At 35.7% G+C, this 17,412-nt stretch overlaps 1 protein-coding gene across 1 annotated transcript in view; it reads left to right on the forward strand.

Annotated features, from left to right (window-relative positions):
• Positions 1-8,817: 8,817 nt before the first annotated feature.
• The window catches only part of LOC127446332 (inactive tyrosine-protein kinase transmembrane receptor ROR1-like), a 252,529-nt gene continuing 243,934 nt past the window's right edge, over positions 8,818-17,412 (forward strand). Inside the window, exon 1 of the mRNA XM_051707163.1 lies at positions 8,818-9,032. Within this exon, the coding sequence (XP_051563123.1) occupies positions 8,951-9,032 (82 nt within the window). The 5' untranslated portion in view covers positions 8,818-8,950. The remainder of the gene's footprint in view (positions 9,033-17,412) is intronic.

A 17,412-nucleotide genomic window follows, 5' to 3' on the forward strand; every position in this document is an offset into this window, starting at 1 on the left:
TATATGGTTTCTTAGTGAAAATTCTTCTGTTTTACATTTTTCTACGTTAAGCAAGGAAATCTGTCCTCTTGTACAGTTAAAATGGTCAATGTCACAAAATTGCTAATAGATTGGTGACCTAGAAATTGTGCAGAATCTTAAATATTTCCTATTCAATTTACATCATAACATTTGTTTTTACTATTGAGCTACTACCCAAAACTAAATTAAAGTATACTTTTTGTATTAATTGTTACATTTTTGTTTTTTCCAGGATTTGATTTTAAATCCCACAATTTCAATGTGATCTCAGACTTTTGGACTCCACTGTATATACAGTATATATAATATATATTCTGCATTACCTTCATGAACTGATGTGTTGACATCATAAACTCCCATCCACAGTTTGGTTTGAAATTGCCTTCAATTTAGTTAAAATGGGACATGGAAAATCAGGTGCGTATATCTGAGAACAGAAACCTCTTTATTTTGAAATATATATGAAAAAATATATAAAACCCTATTTGAAGCTTTGCATACACACATAGCCTTATGATCAAAACTTGTCTTCAGTCTTTGTCAGTAATGACTTCAACCCATTTATTAGTACCTGTCTGGACACCCATCAAACACACATTCGAATAGTTTCCCGCTTGTACTCTGGTTGAATAAATGGGGTGGGACAATTTCTTCAGACCCCAATGTTGACATAGCAAGATACAAAGAGTGTCCTGCTCGGGAAGTAATGGTTTGCAGGTTTTATTTTCATTAGATGTCATTACATGAGGTAATGCCAGTAAAATGTGTGTATTTAGCTGTCAGGTTATTATATAATTATAAGGTCTCTTTTTATCTCTTTGATATTTCTACCAGAGCATCTTTATTTAATCTAGAGGTTTAAAGAGATCTAAAGTCCTTAGTAACGATCTTTAATGTAAATGAATTTGACCATATATCTTTTATAAAGATATATGGTCAAATTCCCTTTCCCAAAATCCCTTTAGCTTGTCAAATGAAATTGCAACCAGTATCTATACCTTTTATACCCCATTTATGCTATTATAGTAAATTATTTAAGTATTAAGGAAAACTGAAAAGTAATTTTACTTTTCTCAACATCTGTAGATTTTGCTTTTATCTTTTAAATGTTAAATTGAAGATAAATGCTTAAAAGAAATCTATGTATTTCAGAACTTTAGAGGCTATGCTTCTAAGCTTCATATCTATAGAGTTTATGTTGATTCTCTGTTGTTTCAATTATTATTCTCTGGTTTCTCACTAATGACCAGTGACTGTGGTGAATAAACACCGCAACTACACCTGCATATAAGCGTTTTGCTTGCAAAAATCTTATGCTGGTTCAGTCCGGAAAAACCATATTTCTGTAGCTTGTGTTTCAACAAAGGGGTCAGAAAAAGCACAAATAAACACCCACTCGCAGTGACTTCGAGAGCTCCAGAGAAAGAATTTTGTTTATTTGCAAAGTCTACACAGCTCCCCATGCAATGTTTACCCTATGAAAATAAACCTACATCAAGTGTTCAGTTTATTTACTGCACGATGCATGACAAATTAACCCAAAGGAACCCTTAAATATTTCAAAATATTAGCTCTCAGATATTGTCTCAGTGAGGCGTGACAGTACCCTCAGAGTCTTTTTGTATTATTTTTCCCTCTGTTATCCTGTGCTACGCACTCAGCTACCGAGAAAACAAAATAACATTGCAAAGGCCGAGAAATGACCTCTTGATCTAACCACAACATTTGTAAGGGTACATACTGTTTGTTTAAATGGACATAGTAAGGCTACTGCTCTATGGAATGTGCTGAGATGCAGTCATTGTCAACAGGTTATGTAGGCAAAGATCAGCATGATCAAGTCTGTGTAATCGTTCAACAAGCCAGGCAAAATAAATGTAGCAACAGGATGCTGGCACTCTCTTTGCATCTTTCCTCTGCACATGTTTAAATATCACATTTGTAACTTGCACATCTGTGTAACATGATCAAACATGACCCCTGTCCATTTGAAAATACAACTATCAGAGGCAAACAGACTGGAAATATAAATGAGAGACCACCCAAAGACTCCTCTCTCTGTGCCCTTTAGCTATCATCATGCTATATGAGTTTAGTGAATATCCCCTCTCCTTGCTACCCTTTGTGTATCTGTGTTAGCAGTAGACACAAAGACCAGATGACATCCCTTGATTTTGGTATGCACATTAATTCTGTCATTCTTGGATTCTGAACCAGGATACATTTCAAAGGGATAGCCAGGGCTGATTTTGATATAAATGTAGCTGATTCCACCCCTTTTCTCACATCCATTTTTTGAGTTATGCCCCACCTCTTTAGTTTTCCTCGTCCTTTCTCTTAAGAATAGTGTAGCAATAAAAAAGGCCAAAATAACAAAAAATATATATATTTTGTATTATGTAATAATGTCGCAATATAGTGTTTAATAGTGTCTGAAATATATACATACTATATATATATTCAAGGTGGCACTGTTGTTTCAGTGTTTGACTTGATTTACACTTGCATTGCTATTTGACAAAGCAACATGGATGTAAACTATATAGCAAGTGCACACGATATTTATGTGCCTACAACACATAAATATCGACTATATTGCCTTTCAACGTATATTTTTTTGACTGCGAGTGTGCCAACGATGCACACAGACAAGGACTGTCTGGGCCGAACGCCGAATGCAGACAGTCCACAGATTTTCTCGACACGTGGACAGTCCTCATCTGTGTGCATTGTTGGTGCATGCGCCTGTTCTTGACTCTACTAAAAGTCTATAACAGCACATGCATCAAAGGCGTTCATTTATCCATATCTACCGTGCCTTTGAAAAGTCCACTTGTGAAAATGGTTCTCTTTTGCATTTTTATAAATGTATTATTTAATATACAGTACACTCACTGAGCACTTTATTAGGAATACCTGTACACCTGCTTATTCATGCAATTATCTAATCAGCCAATCATGTGGCAGCAGTGCAATGCATAAAATCATGCAGATATGGGTCAGGAGCTTCAGTTAATGTTCACATCAACCATGAGAGTGGGGGAAAAATGTGATCTCAGTGATTCAGAGCGTGGCATGATTGTTGGTGCAGGAAGGGCTGGTTTGAGTAATTCTGTAACTGCTGATCTTCTGGGATTGTCACACACAACAGTCTCTAGAGTTTACTCAGAATGTTGCCAAAAACAAAAAACATCTAGTGAGCAGCAGTTCTGCAGACAGAAATGCCTTGTTGATCAGAGAGGTCAACAGAGAATGGCCAGACTGGTTTGAGCTGACAGAAAGGCTACGTTAACTCAAATAACCATTCTGTACAATTGTAGTGAGCATTATATACTCAGTTAGCGCTTTGTTAGGAACACTAAGTTTTATGCCACATGTTGCAGGGCTCACTGTTCTACTGTTCTAGTCTATTCTATTTGCAAAAGGAATGTTTGGGAGCCTAAAATGTATATATTGGCACACCAAAGCTAAAGATATAAAAAAAACTTTTGAAACAGAAAAACAAAAAGTAAAAGAAAAGGTTAGAGTAGGCAAAGAAACACAGACATTGGACAACAGATAATTGGAAAAGAGTGTTATGGATCTTAACCCCATTGAGCTTTTATGGGATCAGCTAGACTGTAAGGTACGTATATGAGAAGTGCCCAATAAGACCGCCACATCTGTGACAAGTGCTGCAGGAAGCATGGGGTGAAATGTCACCTGAGTATCTGGACAAACTGACAGCTAGAATGCAAAGCTGTCATTGCTGCACGTGGAGGATTTTTTGATGAGAACACTTTGAAGTAGTTTAAGAAGTTCTGAATTTTTTTTTTTCATATTGTAATAGTAATTTTTCACGTTATTAATGTCCTGACTATACATTGTGATCAGTTGAATGCCACTTTGGTGAATAAAAGTACCAATTTCTTTCCATAAGAGCAAAATCTGTACATTATTCCAAACTTTTGGCTGCCAGTGTATATACATATGTATACAGTATATTGGGTCCAAAAGTCTGAGACCACACTATAAATGTGGGATTTAAAATGTTATTTAAACCTGAAAATAAACAAAGTTTTAGGGATTTTAAAAATCTGTTAAAAACAAAAGGTGTACTTTAATTTATTTTTGGGTAGTAGCTCAATAGTACAAAATACAAACAATAGTATCTCCAGAGATTACACTATTTAAGGATCAGAACAGAAAGTCCATTCTGCAGAGATCCGCTGTGTGTAGAGAGCGGCCAAGGGGATGGACCTTCAAAGCGGCCCGCATAACCCTCAATCCCCCTGGTCATTACAATTAGATGATTTTCGCTGTGCATGGTTGCAATTTTAATAATCTTATTTTACTTTGGGAAAATAAAACAGATAGACATCGAAAAAGAAAAACAGCCCCATGTCACAAATATTTCATCTGCTTTGCTGCTAAGCAGATAATGGTTTCCAAATGTTTAATATTAGATGCAATCACACTGAGGAAAAGGTACGGCTTTTCTTTTCTTTGAAAACTGAGTTCTGAGCCTGAGTGATGCATAACTGAAGAGAAAACAGAATACATTTTTGCTTAAACAAAACTGTCATGTTATCTTATGAATCTTTACAACTTTTTTATGCAATCTGTTGGCCATGTTAATGTTTTTGATATTGTTTCCATTCCATTCCTTCACAATTCATTCCACAACCAAAAAAAACTCTCATCAAAGCAGCAGGGACACCCCTCCCTTCTCCATCCCCACCAATCACCATCTCCTCCCAGCAGGTGAGCTCATATTCAAGCCTGCAGGAGTGCATCTTAAACTGGGCTTTGATCGCAGCCTGCTGTTTGCATGTGTCAGAGCCCTGACGTCACAAAAGGAAATGAGAAATGAACTTTGGTCTGGAGAGTCAACCTAGCCCATCACTTCAAAAGGGGAATGTCTTGCTCTTCTGGTCCTCCATCAGTATAACAGAAATGAACAGAAACAGGTCAGGATGCAAGCCCCTTGGGTTGTAAATTGCTACCATTCTCTGTCCAGTCTCCACAGACTTGAGCTGTTTCAGTGGAGACAACAGTATGCTCAGCCTGAAGGAGACTAGTCGCTTTCCACATGATTTACAAAACACATCTTTAGGAAATACTGCCGGTGAAACATAAGATGGCAAGGAAAGATTCATTCATATTAATGAGGAAAACTCTAATTGTTAGGGTTAGGATTAGTTTATTTGACAAATCAGTTATCACTGATTATTCATGAATATAAATGACTCTTCCGCTGCCATTCCTATTTTTCGGATACTCGCCAGTGTGTTTGGAGGCCGATGGCTCTGCACTGTAAAAGATAAGTGGCTCAAATGTACTTTGATAAAGATGACACAGACGCTACTTATTCCGTAATATATGCAAACTGGTCTTTAAATATAACAGAAATACCAGTGCTATGCATAATCATATAAAAAGGCACCCGCTAGTGCTAGTAAGTGATTTTCAACATGATGGGATGGGAGGAGGATGACGTCACAGCTAGTTGCATTTGACTCGACTAATGGGCTCGACTAATCGACTATTAAAAATCAGTAGTCGTGCAGCAATATGAGCGATATTCAATCATTAATAATCAACAGACAGTTAGATCATGAATACACTGTTGCTTTACTGTTGTGCTTTAGTGGTTATTACTGGTTATTACTATCTATAAAAGTCTGCTTTTCACTTTAAAATGTATCATTAATCACTGCAGTAATTACAAAAGGCCACATGATGACTTAAAGTTCATCAAGAGTGGTCTTACCAAGAGAAAAAAATGTATTTACATGTAGAGACAGTGCACAGTGTTACTCACACAAACACAAAACACCATCAGGGTAACACAACTGACACTAAAATAATGCAATAAAAAAGCTACATAAAATAATATAGCTGCAAGCAGCAATTACGGGGACAAGCACCAAAATGGCAAGCACTGCACAGCATTAACCACAACCCAAAGATCACATAAAACAAACACATACAACTTTACATATCACCTCAGGATGGATTTGAACTTATAACTCTCCAGTCATCAGGTCACTGTATAGTCCACTGTACCACAGAGCCACAACATTGACAGTCACCAAAGGGACATACCAAGCATAGAGCAATCACAGCCAATCATCATAGTCACCATAATCAGCTTTGTTTTCTTGTAACTATACAACAACATGAAAATCAAAATTTGATTGGAGAAAAGCCCAGCAACCATTTAGTAAGCCCAATGCTAAGATCTCTGTGACAATAGAAATTTTAACTGCATGATTTGTCATGGAAGGGATTCAATCCCACAACCCTTGAAACTATAAACCAGTGCTTTAACACACTGACGGCAAAGAAACATTGCAAGGTTAGAGTGAGCACACAAGTGTTGATTATCTTTTGAACTATAGTTGACGCTGTTTCAATACTGCTCAGGTATCCTCAGGACATGATGTTTATGATGCATAAAAATGTTCTTTTAAATCTGACAACACTTTTAAAAGATATATCACATGACATGACATTAGAAAAATGACATGAAATGTATCGTTGAAATCCGCATGACCTATGGAATCCACACCCACGATTTTAAGACATACAGATAAAAAGTTACGGCCAAAAATTGCCATTTCTTACATATTTTGACCCATAGGTGGCACTGTCTCCAAACTTTGTATGTACCCTCATATCATGGTCCTGATGAAGCATACCAAATTTAGTTTTGATAGGACAAACCGTTGCCGAGATACATCCTCACATCCTGTTTTACATTGACCTCATTAAATTTGTGCTGCCGTAACTTGTAAACAAAGACGAAAATCAAAATTCTTTACTATCATTTCTGTGCAGCTTGGTCTGGAGATAATTTTGAGCCATTGCTTGGACAAATCGGACAAAGTTTGAAGGATGTGAAACTTTTAAACTCTAAATATCATTATCCAACATGGCAGCTACTATAATGGGTGGAGTAACAAAAGAAAATTAAATTTTTGGACTGGTGGTGGCGCTATGGGGTTTGTCCTAGAGGTCCTAAGTTTGCTAAGGGGACTATTCATGACCACCCCTATCAGTTTCAAATTTTATCAAATTTGATCATTTTCCTACAAACAGTTCTATGGGCTGCCATAGACACGCATTGGGGAGGAATAATAATAATAATAATAATAATAATAATAATAATAATAACGGATACAGTAAGGGCTACACACCTTCAGTGCTTGGCCCCTAATAACACAGAACCCCCAATGTACATAACTGATATTATAAATAAGAAGAATTACAACTATTCACATCAAATATAATGAATTGTGATCAGACAGGGACTTCTGGGAATGCCTGATCATTGTTTTTCACCGTAATTTGAACAATAGTTTACCGTAAAAAGTACATGTATTCTCGTTAAACATAATATACATTTTTACTATTAATTATAGAGTAAAATTATACTTTTTACTTAATATATATATACAATACTGTGCAAAAGTTTTAGGCACATAAGATGTTTCACAAAAGCATTTTTTTAAAGATGTTTATTTATATCTTCAGCTTTAGTGTGTCAATATGAAATATAAATGTTAGACTCCCAAACATTACTTTTGCAAATAGAAAAGATTAGAATAGAAGAACAGGGAGCCCTGCAACAGATGTCATGGCTCCCAAAAAGCCCCCCACTGAACATCGTGTCAGTCTGAGATTACATAAAGAGACAGAAGCAATTGAGACAGCCTAAATAGATTGGCCAACAACCAAGAAAAACTGTGTCCAGGTGTACCTAGGAGAATTGGTGCTTTTTTAAAGGCAAAGGTGGTCACACCGAATATTGATTTAGCTTTTTTATGTTTACTGGACTTTGTATGACATTAAGTGATAAATGAAAACTATTTTTGTCATTATTTTTGAAGACATCCTCACTATGCAACATTTTTCTCAAGTGCCTAAAACTTTTGCACAGTACTGTATATATATATATATATATATATATATATATATATATATATATATATACACACACACACTGTATTTTACCGTAAAATTACATATGTATTGTTAAATATATTAGCATTTTTTACCGTGTATGTTAAGGTAACTTCCCATTAACCAATAAAAAATTTTTACTTTAGCATTTTTACATTCTTTTACCATAAAATGTATGGATATGTTTAACAGTGTAACTATCTGAATATACAAAAGCAATGATGTGTTAAGCAGCAAATAATATAATAATGTTAATTTTATTGATAAAAGTTATAAAGTGTTACTACTACTAGTAGTAGCCTAGTTTTGTTGTTGTTGTTGTTGTTATCAGAAATAAAACTTATCTTCAGTGCACATAGTGTAACAGACTATGGCTTCAATTTAACTTAACACACTGAAAAAAAAAAACGTTATTCTTAAAACACGACTCAAACATATGAACTAGCTGGTTTCATTTAAGTCTAAATATTATTTTACATCAAAGAATCAACCTGAATACATAAAGAGTACGTTAGAAATAGCTCCCTCATTTGGAGATTAGCACTTTTTACAGTAGGCTACACAATGTATCAAACACAGTGAAATGTAGCCTAAATGTATCTATTTATTTACTTGCATTATAAATACACATTTACTTGTTTATTAATATTCGTATTTTTCTTAGTAATTATTTCTCGTTTACATACCTACACTGTTGTATTTAAGCGACAGGTGGCGCCAAACACAGTGTTCAGCAGCACATGTCCGCAGTCGGAGGGACTGACTGGATGCTGTTTTTTTAGTTTAGAGAGGGCAGAGAGGACTGAAGAAAGCCAAACTTCCAAACAGGAGCAAGAGAAGCAGAGCGAGAGCAGAGAATCATCCGCATTACAGCAGTAAACCTCTGCGCACACCCTGAGGACCTCTGCATTCTCCAGCTACAGACACTTACCTGTGAGAAGAGCTTACGGTGGATGTAAGAGTGCGCGCAGAGGCAGCAGAAATGTGCAGAGGAACAGTGAAAGAGCCGCACGGATGTCAGCGCAACTTCATACAGCTCATCGTGTTGCTCATAGTCAACTGCGGTAGGCAATGAAACCTCTGCATTTACACTAGTTTTCTCTATTCACATCGATTTACCAAAACATTTTGCCACATCTCTGAAGTATACAGAAAAATAGTGAGCCATAGAAAAAAAAAGGTCTGTTATTATTAGAAATAATTTGAGGTAACACAGTAACACAGCAACACGGTACTCTGTAAAGAAATTACACACAAGTACATGATGTTCATTAGTATTACTCAGTAATTACATATGTAATTACACTGTAATAAGAACACTGTATTGTAAATTGACATATGTAAACATATTATTCTTTGATATTTCATCATAATCGAACTTAATGTAGAAAAATTATTTGATAGTGGTGTTATTTCAAGGAGTAGTATTTCATGCAATTTTGTTGTTTACCTTTATCGACTAAGCATCTTGCCAAAGGACTATCTAAACACAGAGTTTTTGTGCTATTGCAATGGCAATAGAGCTCTTTAAAGTGCACTGATTGAGAGTGTGACAGTCTAAGAGCTCTCAGCTGGAGACTCTTTGTATGGGCTGAGATGCTTCATTTGCTTTACAATAGAACTTTGATATAAGATAGCATGCAATTATACTGAGCAAAGGACTGCATAAAAAAAAAAAAAAGGTATGTTGTTAACTTCCTTGAGCGTTTCATTATTTCCCCTCAAAGTAAGGATAACACATCTGGGTAAAAACCACCAAAGAGGAAAGAACTCGGGCGTAGGCATACAGTTTAGTTTTAAGTCATTTACAGTTAAACGAATGTATAATATGAGTGTGCACTTGGACAGAAGTATTTTGGATTGCAATCTGCATTATTAATAAACAGCCTAGTCTTATAAAATGAATGTTACTATAACTACATTTTTGCAAACTGACTTTTCTGTAATTAAATGTATTAAAAGAGTGGGCTGTTATTACATAAGATATTGCAAAGATATCTTATGCATCTACATAAACTTCCTAGGATTAGCTCAGGATTTGTTTATATATATATATATATATATATATATATATATATATATATATATATATATATATATATATATATATATATATATTGAAATGTGTCAAGTTCTGAAATACTACTTCAAAAGTAATTGTTATTTGTAGTCTGTGTCACCTTATTGAAAGGTTTAACCTGTAAAGAGACGTGCTAATCAAATGATGATACTCTCAAATTAGACTTGAAATTATTGTACATCTAATATTGTTTCAGTTAAATTGTCAGAGACTAAGTTACACTGTAGTATATCAGGATATCAGTAGTTGACATGAAGTACCTTTGGAAAATTGACATATCCTGCAGTATGACGTAGTATAATTTATCCAAATCTATTTTAAACAACATTTTGCTAACTGTTCTTGCTTTTATGACCTCATTAATTAATAGACTACATGGAATATTTGTACATGGAATATTTGTCACAACGCAGGACCATTTAAAATGAATTAGTGAAGGCAAAAGGTGATTGAAAATGATAAAACCGTAAAAGAATTTGTGACACTTACAGGACGAAACATATACACTTTCCCTTATACATTTATATCAATTTAACGTAAAATGAACACGTAGTCAACTACCCACGAATCATGAATTTTATTGACTATGTAACAGACTTACACTTACCAGTGAATCTGTAAAATATCTTGTTTACTCCGATGGTTAATCCATGACATGTATAGCTCTTTGCATTGAATTGTCAGAGGGTAATTTTTATAGTTGCTCCTCTTTAGCACTTAATCTGAGAGGCAAAGAACACTGATTAGGACCGTTGGTATTTGGTACTGATCAAGGCTGCATTTCACAAAAGCGCCGTAAGCCTAAGTAGATCGTAGAAATCATTGGCACCAATGGCCTCTACGATCAATTTAAGCTTACGATGCTTTTGGGAAACGCAACCCTGGATAGGTTTTATTCCAGATTCGTGTTTCTGCTTCTTTGTCAACTTGTTCGTTGTGTGTGCCGTCATGTCTGTAATTTGGGACAGGAGACATGAAATCCATTTTATTAGTTGGCTTACATTTAGTTTGACCCGTTAGCTGATGGATGGCTTTTTTGTCAATAGGTTAGTTTCTGCATTTTGTCTGTATAAATGGAACCGTGTTTTCCCATCAGATATAGATATTATCCCTAGAGATTTTGTCACAAAAAATAAACATTTTCAGATGGTGTTTTATAGAGTCTATTTATCTAACTTTGCCATATTTTTGAAAGCATTGGGAAAATGGAAACAGACGGCTTCCATGATCCAGTCTTTGGTTTTAATAATAGTTGGTAGATTATAAATCACGGAGTGGAACTCTTTTTAGTGCATTATTCTGCCAGACAGAATGTTGATACGAAAGGCACTTTACCTCCAAGAAAAGCCTAGAAGGGAGGATTTGACTCGGAGCCCTAGTGAAACTCTTTGGTTTAATCTGGTCTTCAGGGGTACAGTGCAGTTACTCAAGCATCAAGGCTCCCATCATTTAAAAAAAAAAAAAAAAAACCTACATAGATGTTGCAGGAATGCCCTTTCAACCACATGTTCTAACTTTGCGAAACACACACAACCCTTCCTTTTTTGTTTGTATGACTTTATAAAATTCTGTGTTTAATGTGAGATCCCTGCGTATATTATATCACAAATTGTAAATTGTTCTCTGCTATTTCTCTAAAGTTATAAATCTTTATATCTCAAACATAAGAGATTACTGTGCAATTTATCTTTTATTACTAAATCCTGCATCTTGGTTAGATTAAAAAACTTGGCTTATCTTGTTTAAAACACAGAATGTGGGGAGAATGATGTCGCCTATCAGCAGTTTTTAACAGTGTGATTCATTGCTGTCTATTACACTTTACTTAGTCTTCTGTCAAAGCTGGATGTTCATGCTCTGGATGTAAAATCAGTCAGCTGTCTGTGTATTTTCACATATCTTTAATGATAGTGTGTTACAAGCTATTTTTCTTTGTCATTATGTTTGGGTCTGTGGTGGAGTGAGTAACAGAGTTTACAGCAATTTAATATCATTATCCAGCTTCAGTGACATCACAGAGTGAATATCATTATAGACTTGGTTGCATTTAACTGTTCTTATGCCAATATAAAAATTTTTTGCAACCAATCTTTTTAAAGCTTCAAGCATTCTTGTGATCATTTTGTAATGTTGGACATTTGTAAATTAAGCAATGTTGAATGTTTTTTACACACTGTGTTTAATTCAAATTGAAAAATCCTTTTTTATATATATATTTAATCAAAAATGGATGGAGATCTTGCAACTTTGATAAAAAGATGGTCCCTCTTTCTGTTCCCAACCTGAAAAATGCTAATGGGATTATACACCACAGGACCAAATGGTCTGCAATGAAAATAATAGGAAATGAGCTGCCATAATTATCAAAGAGTTCAGACATCCATCAACACTTATCAAATAATAACTTTCCCCTGCAAGCCCAATGTAATGTGCCAGGATATGCTACTTTTCACTTTTTAGAAAGCATGATGAAACATGGCTTTTTAGCCATAGATGTGTCAGTAAGTAAAGCTCTAAAGCCTGTTTACATTGTATTAAGGACTCAAGTAGCCCCTCAATGCATAAAGACTGGCAAATTTCTTGCCGCCCACAGTTGGGCCTTTGTACCTGCTACACTCCCTGTGAGCTCATAAATACCTAACCTTTACTGCCTGTTCGGATCTGAGATTGATATTTGCTTTAAAAATGAAAATATATTTGCAAAGAATCAGTCATCTGGGAGATTTCTCTCTTTTCCTTCACACAGTGCTGGTCTTGACAGTTTCAGGTTTCTATCTCTAAGGAGAGCTTTATACATTCATAATTTGGTCTTGCTGTCAGTCTTGGAAAATTTTTTTTGCCTAAAAATAATCTTCCCCAGTAGTCAAAATCTGGCTCTGAAATTGCAGTAGTGATTGAGTGATGAAAGTGGCTGCTAGGCTTGTCTTATTTCGAAAAACATATTTTTAGGTGTTGACATTTTTTTTGTTGTTATTAGGTGCCGTTACCTACCAACACACCCACATACTGAGTGCGTTTATGTACACTGTAAAAGTTTGCTTTCAGTCAAACTAAAGCAATAGTTTGTCTTTTTAAATTGTCATTAAATGCTCCAACTGAAATCGTACCAGTCCGAAATCGAACTAGCATACCTAGATAATGCGATTGTAGTTCGGCTTCGTCCAGCATGTATACACGTTAATCGGACCACAATTGGCCTCTGCGTTATGCTTCAAGAAACAGAGATGCCGCACGACGTGTATTTAACCCGGAAGTCGGACGCAACATAAAGCAGAGAAGAAGTGCAACAACAACACAAATGTCCCAGCATCCCAAACATGATAAATCAGCCTCCGAAGGGCACTTTGAAGGGAGAACAATCATGATAGCCATGCTGTGAGATTGTTTGAAACAGAATTTCCAATAAAAATGACTTAAAAGGTGAGTTTGAATAAATATTATTTTTGAGTCCCACACCTTTCAGCTCTCCAAAGCTCTCACAGTGAAAGTCTCATCAAAGTCTTTGAAGGGAATTGGGCATAAGGATGATCACTCCTGAATGGAACACACCCTGTATCATGGAGAATGCTAGAAATGTTCATATTTGGATGGATCAGCAGTCTGTAAGCCATTCACACCTGTGACACATTGATGTGCCTCTATTTACTATTATTTTGTCTGTATTCTGCACATTGACTAATCCTCTTATCTGTCTTTCATAGTAATACCCATTTTCACACCCAACACCCATCTTTGCCAGTAGTACTTTAAATGTCTTTCATTTAAACCAAGTATAAAAAAAACTTTTTCATGATCTTTCGTGGACTATTTTGACAAATGTCATCATAAAATGCAATAAAAGAGGGTAACAAATCATACTACGGCCAAGAATAGCATGCTAGCTGTTTAAACTAGCCATAAACTTGCCACTCACATGCAAATTAGTTTTTGATTTGCCGCAAATGTTTGCCAGAAGTTTGCAGCTCTACGCTGGTAGTGGTGAACCTCTGGCAAACCTTTGGCAACAATGAACAATTTGCCGCAGCTTTGCTGCAAACCTCATTTGCATGTGAAAATGATCAGTGGCAAATTTGTATCAGCAACATGAATGCAGAATGTAAACATTACAAATTACACATTATCTACTTCATATATCTTACTTTCAATTATCATTGAGTGGTTATAACAGCTTCTTTTACTTATCTTGTGTGGATTCCATTCATAGAATGATGCAGAATGCGTGATGTTTATTGAATATGCAGCATAAAGCAAATGGCAGGTCCCTTGACAACAAATGACATACAGACAACAAACCTATAAAAATACCAGCGATCACAGGAAAAATATAGACAAACATTATATTTTCTTAATCGTCTCTTTATTCACGACATCTCTCCTCAGATGTTATTATTGCACTTTCCACAGAGTTTATAAGGATAATGTCCTTATAAATTAAATGGCTATGTGAAGCAAAGCAGAGCTCTTATAGTTAGAACAATCCAGAAGATAACTGTGTCGTCTTCTGCCTTCGGACATCACCATAAGCACAACGGATAACGTACATCTGATCTGGACCAAAATCAATGCGTAAAGAATGTAAGAAATGAAAGTGGCTGTAATGTTTTCCATGTTGTTGTGTATGTTGTGTGCATCTCGCTTCGACGCGCTACTATGATGCAAAAGGTCAACCCGAAACCATTTACGTCACTTCCTTTGCTGATGTCCTTCCTTCATCTATTCGATTACGCATGGTGTCATGTATACTTGGACAGATAGATTAAGACTGTATGATGATTATGCAAAAACATGTGGTTGCTCGATTGTAACTGCCCATGTAAACGTAATCACTCATAGCTGATTAAAGGAATATTCTGGGTTCAATACAAATTAGGCTCTATCGACAGCATATGTAATAATGCTGATTACTACAAAAATTATTTAGACTTGTCATTCTTTTTCTTTAAAAAAAGTAAAAATGTAGGTTACAGTGAGGCACTTACAATGAAAGTGAATGGGGCCAATTTTTGGAGGGTTTAAAGGTAGAAATGTGAAGCTTATAATTTTATAAAAATAACTTTCATGAATTCTTCTGTTATTATTTGAGTAGTTTAAATCGTAATTTTACAGTAATTTTAGGGTCTGTTGACATTACATTGTCGTAAAATTGGCTATAACTTTACACAGAAAAGTTTTGTAAGCGATTTTATCACACTAAAATCATGTTAACACACACATTGTTTATGTCTTTTGGCTATACTTTAGAAACAATTAGTATTTTATCGTTTACGGATTGGCCCCATTCTCTTCCATTGTAAGTGCCTGGAACCCAGAGTTTTGCTTAAAGAAAAGGAGGGGCAAGTCAAAATTTATTTTTATGGTAATCAATATTCTGCCACAAATGATGTCGATTGAGCTTAACTTGTATTGAACCCGGAATATTCCTTTAAGCCATTTGAAAAGGATTCTTTGGCAGTGATTTCCCTTTGGGGTTTCACTGTTATAAAGTTTTTTTGTTCCATTCATGCATGTTTTCCAAGCTGATGGCCATTAACTGTACTGTACCTGGCCTTTCTTTGACTTGTGATAGACAGCTCAGCCCTGGCGTGAGTTCTGATGTTTACCCATGCTGTTCTGAATGAATGGAGAAAGGCGTGTTGTAAATGTTGTATATGTATTTGTGTATTCACATTAATGTAATGTAGTATGTAAATGGCCTACAACTTGCATTTTGTTTTCTACTCAAAAATCTCATTTCAATGTCAATGCCATGTTGAGATAGCACCCAAGTTTTATGTCAGAAATTGCTGTGCCATCTATTGGTCCAGTAGGGTGCCTGAAAGCATCATTGATTTGTGAAATATTACACCCTTGCAAGTAAATGTAAATTAATAGCTCGATCTGTGTATTTTATAATGACAGCATGGCAAGTTCTGCATGGTGGTTGTGAACCTGGCATCTTGTAAGTGTCTTTCTATGAGTATATTCTCATAGCTGTGTTATTTGTGTCATTTATATGGAAGCATTTTGTCTGACTTGCACTGACTGTGGTTTTCTGACTCAGTTCAGTCTTTGATGAAACGAATGGATGCTCTTTGCTCTATTAGTGGCCCAAATGGAAAAAGTGGCATGCTTGCTTCTCTGTTCTATGTGCAAATGTGTGTGTGTTTATGTGTTTGTGTACTCGCTGGGATTTTAAAAACATTGCAATCCTAATCTCAGGAAATACAGTTTATGAGCATCTTATGATTCATTTTAAACACTGCACAATGTAAACGTCCTCATTGCAGTGTTAAGTTTAGGGAAGGCTGAGTCAGTGTTTATATGCAAAATATTAATTTTGGATTTATTTAAAATGTTCAACCATGACTGATTCCTTTTTGTTTTGTTCTTTTAGCTCTCATCAAATAAATGTATTGGCCTTCTCTCAAGGAGACCTGACTTGCCATGTAATAATTCCTTTAGCCTTATGCGATCCCATGTACACATGTGTGGACGTTGTATTTTGGCTTCACTATATGCAACACATAATTTAGCGTCAACGGAGGCAAGGCAACAGGCAGGATGGTAAACATAATTCCGGCGCACACAGCGCAGACTGGTAACCAATACACAGAACACATAATGGTATACTAGGGCAGAGGGAGAGAGTGGTAAGCAACAGGACTCAAACAACAATTGAGCGACAAACACAAAAAAGAGTGAGGTAAATATAGTCAGGGAACTAATGGCGATCAGGTGCTGCTCACTATCAGCAAGCTGGAATGATCAGCATTACCATGGAAACAATCAAGGCTTCCATGGCAACGCTGATATCGCGAGCCAGCGACACCTGAACCAAACAGAGAGAACATGTAATGACAAACTGGAACAAACCAGCGGACTCACCGAGACCATGACAAATAGCACAAAGTTTTCATTAGAAATCCTATATTTATGGTGCATTTTCACATTGATAATTTTGTTTTTCTTTTTTTTTTTTTTTTTTTTTGCTTTCGGAAACTTTATATGGAGTTAGGATGAAAATACGGTGCATTTCTTACTGTTCTGAGACCAGTGCAGACAGACAGCACACTGTTGGTTAAGTCATCCACTAAATATGGAGCAAGGGAGCAAAGGAGTATCCTATATTTTTCCTATGAAGCCAAGTGCATTCAATCCAAACCTTCTATCAAAAGTTCAGTTTCAGGCTGCAGATGATGTTTGGACCACTCAACATGGTATTCAGTACATAGATTCAGAATTTATAATGTATACTTTTATTTTAACATGGTTGGCAGTGATTGGACGATGCTGGCCATAACTTGTAAATTAGAACATTGTAACGCAAAAGTCAAATCAAGTCAAATAATTTTTATTTGTGTAGTTTTTTTTATTTGTACTTTTCC

Source organism: Myxocyprinus asiaticus, chromosome 9 (genome assembly GCF_019703515.2).
Source record: "Myxocyprinus asiaticus isolate MX2 ecotype Aquarium Trade chromosome 9, UBuf_Myxa_2, whole genome shotgun sequence".
In the NCBI taxonomy this organism is placed as follows: domain Eukaryota; kingdom Metazoa; phylum Chordata; class Actinopteri; order Cypriniformes; family Catostomidae; genus Myxocyprinus; species Myxocyprinus asiaticus.